The sequence below is a fragment of the Vespula pensylvanica genome, chromosome 1 (assembly GCF_014466175.1).
Source record: "Vespula pensylvanica isolate Volc-1 chromosome 1, ASM1446617v1, whole genome shotgun sequence".
Taxonomy (NCBI): Eukaryota; Metazoa; Arthropoda; class Insecta; order Hymenoptera; family Vespidae; genus Vespula; species Vespula pensylvanica.
In genome coordinates, this window is record NC_057685.1 from 7,008,907 (window position 1) to 7,013,247 (window position 4,341).

General features: G+C 24.6%; 2 protein-coding genes across 2 annotated transcripts; one reads left to right on the top strand and one right to left on the bottom strand.

Moving 5' to 3' along the window:
* The first annotated feature begins 212 nt into the window (after positions 1-212).
* On the top strand, positions 213-1,340 carry LOC122632804 (DNA repair protein RecN-like). Its single transcript, XM_043820006.1, has 6 exons — positions 213-233; positions 329-373; positions 497-562; positions 687-824; positions 893-964; positions 1,097-1,340. The coding sequence occupies exons 1-6, from the start codon at positions 213-215 to the stop codon at positions 1,238-1,240; spliced, it is 486 nt and encodes a 161-aa protein (XP_043675941.1). The 3' UTR covers positions 1,241-1,340.
* A 699-nt stretch (positions 1,341-2,039) lies between these two features.
* LOC122632411 lies at positions 2,040-3,538 on the bottom strand. Its single transcript, XM_043819193.1, has 2 exons — positions 3,378-3,538; positions 2,040-2,726 (listed from the first exon to the last, which is right to left on the bottom strand). Exons 1-2 carry the CDS (start codon positions 3,412-3,414, stop codon positions 2,437-2,439), a joined length of 327 nt encoding a protein of 108 aa, XP_043675128.1. The 5' UTR covers positions 3,415-3,538; the 3' UTR covers positions 2,040-2,436.
* Positions 3,539-4,341: the final 803 nt, after the last annotated feature.

Sequence of the window (4,341 nt, forward strand, 5' to 3'; positions counted from 1 at the left end):
CAAAGACATCATGGATTTTTCTATTTGTTGTATTGTATATCGCCACTTTTATTGTAATCTCAGTAAGATTATACAACAACATATTTAAAAATATTTAATATTGTTGAAATTATTTTAAAGAAAACGAATTATTAACATTTTATTTCAGAATAATGATAACAAGGAGGGACTAAAGAAACGTGTTAGTATATCATAAATTGTAAAGAGATATAATGGAAAATCCTACACATTATGTGTATATGTATATATATATATATATATATATATATATATATATATTAATTATTATATTTATTTATCATCTTTCTATACTATAATTTTATTATAGATTTTGGACGAAGGAAAAAATGCCAAGATTATTACGTTCAATAAAGTAATTTATTATTATAGATTATTTTAATTATTAATAAACATAGTTTATTTATACTTTTTTTATATTGACATTTAATTATTTCATATATATTTATGAATAACAATAAATATACAATATGCTTAGAATCAAGAAAATATGGACATAAAACTACAAACACTTACGGAAAGACTTACAGAAAAGGAGCGTATGGTTAGATTTAAATGATTTGATTATATATTTTATAAGAACAATTCGTAATTTTTAATATTGCATACTTTCTTTTTCTAAATATTTCACTAATGATTTATTTCTCATAAAATGGGATAAAATGTAGCTAAAACAGTCGCAGTATAAAATAAAAAGTGTAGAAAAAGCATTGAATGATATAGAAAATAAAACTTCGACTTGTCGAAGTCGTTACAAATCTTTAATGAGCGATCTGAAATTAGATGTCCATAAAACTGAAGAAGAGGTTTGTCCTCAACGAATATTTTTACATATCATATTAATATTTCACATAAATATCGATCTTATTATTAGGTGAAATCTTTACAAAGCCAGGTTTCAAATTTGTCTCTTCGACGAGAAGAATTAAAGAAGGAGGTTGTAAAGGTATTAAAAATAAGCTACTGTCATTATGGATATAAATATTGTATGGATTAATACTTATTAATATGTCATAATAATAAAAAATTATCTGTTGAAAACAAATATAAAATAACATTTATGATATCGTCGTTATAGCAACAAGAGGAATATGAAAAGATGCTTATCCAATTTACCAAAGATCTAGAAAACAAAGGAACAGGATGCGGTACGTTAATATTGAAATTATTTTGGATTTATTATTATTATTTTTTTTTTCTTTCATATAGTTTCCGGGTGTGAGAAATCCAGATTTTCTCTTTACAAAGCTTCTGTTGGTTTTCGATTACGGTCTATGTAGGGAAATATTTCCAAATAAAATACTATTTGTTTTTAAATTTAATCTGTTATTTTTCAAACAATTTATAATATTCATAATAATCGATAATTGTTATATCTTAAGACAATTTTTTATTTACTATAGGCTTTCCTAACCATTTTGTATATATACTTGAAACATTTATTCTCGTAAAATTCGATGACAGTAAAATATTTAACGCAAAATATTTAAATAAAAATAATTATTTATATAATTATTAAGATCATAATTTATATATTTAAAATATAATTGAATAAATTTCATTCAAATTCATTTTGAAGAGAACATGTAATACTCAACAATTTCCATAATAAATATTACCTATGCTTATAATATATGAATGCATTAACAACGAATTAAATAAATAAATATTTAATCTAACATTAAATTATAATACTTATGATAATATATAATATTAATTACATATTTGCATGTAGAAGAAAAATTATGCGGAACGACATATTAAAGCGCTTTCTCGTTTTTTCGTTATCTTGCCAATTATTTTTTTCTTCTTCCTTTTCCTTTTAATATATCAGTATTTTACGCATAATTCTTAAAATAATTCATTCTATTGATTTTTATAATAATAATAATAATAATAATAATAATAAAGAAAAAAATTATAGGACCGTAGCGCATGCACTATAATATGAATAATTTTGATCAAAGTAAAATATATATATATATATATATATATATATATATTCTTTGTTATTTTTTTTGATAACATTTTATCGATAAAAATATCACATATTACATCAAGATTATTTTAACTTTTATACTGATAACTAAATCATTGTTATTTGAGATCTTGTCGGTGAGTCAGTCATTTATGATTACATCGTAAAACGTACATAATAATTACATCAGAATACTGTATTTCTTTTGATTGATTTAGCCATTTTGGTTTCTCTTTCGTATAATATCTTCCGAAAGGATAGAAAAAGAAATCTCGTATCGTCTGTTTGTATTGTAACATCGTTGTGATTAATAAAATTAAAGAAAAATAAAAAATGGAAAGAAACTTTCCATTCGAACGAATATTCGACGCGTTTTTCACTGCTTTTTCTTATTTTCTTGTTTTTTTACTTTCTTTTTTCTATTTTTATATTCTCTTTCCTTATAACTCAGTATGATGCGAAGGGAATTTTTTGAGTACCGCGTGATAAAGATTATAAAAAGCGTAAAAGCTAACGCTTAATATGATAACGAGAGCAGAGGCAAAAATCCAAGAAAGAAAATTTCCGTCTATTATGTCCGAAGCTTCTTTCCTTTTACGTGCACTGATCTCGCCTAGAGTCGTGCCCTTACGTTCTTCCATCAATTTCTTCATATTCGCTAATTTTTCTCGCAATTCATCTACGGATTCGGCGATATCTTCAATCGATTCACCTTCCGGAAAATCTAGAACTGTAATGGATATGAAATACAAAATCGATAACAAACATGTACGTTTGTTTAATACAAAAAAAAAAAAATTAAAAAGAAAAAGAAAAGAAAACAAAAGAAAATAAATATGTTTAAATAATATGAGTAGTTTTATCTACTAGTATACAAATCGGGAAAATACGCTAACATTAAACAAAATAAAATGCTTGTTATTAGAAGGAATTTTAATAAAACGATTTTAAATTTTCTATTTTCTTTATGATGATAATTCATAAAAAAAATTATAGATTCTACAATATATTTCATTTGCATTATTTTCATAATATTCTATTTGTAGTCAAATACATATATCGTATACCTATAATTAATTCTTAAGAAAAATTATAATTTACTAAAAATGTGAAATATACATATATAATGCGAGGATATGTAATATATCACAAAAAGATATATATATATATATATATATATATATATATATGATATATCACAAAATATATATATATGTATGTGATATATCACAAAAAGATATATGTGTGTGTGTGTGTGTGAGTGTGTACAACAATATTACATTTTTGGAGAAATTTTAATATGTATTTTATTAAGGAAAAACAAAAAAGATAGGAACATATTTATTCAATAACGTTTATTTCATGATATGCCCATACTTACAGCTTCCTGGCGTACAAGTATGCGTTACGGCTTTCATGTCGCTTTTATTTTCTCTATTTTCAGATCTGTCTGCTCAGAATGGTCCAAAGGCTGAGACTCGACACTGATATTGATCACGTAGCATCACGGGTGTAGCGCGATTCTCTCTTCCGAAAGTGGCGCCCAGTTGATCTATCGACATAATGTACTCTTACGTATACTTGTTTTATTATTATTAATTTTGTTTTTATTTGAATTAATACGTTTATCTATAATTTACTTTAGAAAGATAACCTTTTCCAATAAAATTTCTTTTTGAAATATCATGATATAATGATTTGTAATAAACACAAAACATTTCTAAGAGAAAAAATAATAAAAACTACATCGCCGTATCAAAGACTGTCTTAGAAAAGGACAGAGTATTCTTCATAAAAAAGAATTCATTTACGATAATAAAAAATATATCACATCGTTAACTGAAATATAACACGATAAAAAAAATAACACCAAATGATAATGAAAACGATTAAATAAAAGAAATCGAATTTCCGACTTGAATTGTAAATTGTATATCGTAGACTGCCTCTCATAATTTCTCTCAATTCACAATATGCACTCAAATAACTCAAATAAACGTAACCAATCATAGGTCCCAACAAATAATTGCAAATGGTTGCAATCAGAAATGCGTGATTTGATATAAGCCAATCAGCTTCGAGTTTGCAAATTATTTCAACAGGATTGGTTAATAATGGCTTGCTATAATTGGTTGAATCAAAAAGCGTACGTATTTAGTACACATGTTTTTTAAATATGTAATTTAATTAGTAAGAAATACCAATGAACTTTATAGTAATATTGAATGAATTATTTATATATCTGTATATATAAACTTTACATTGGATTATAATGGCTTAGTTTTATGAGAATAGTGAAAGGTTATAATGTATCGAATGAAAATCAGCCATTGCGAGGGCGCTCG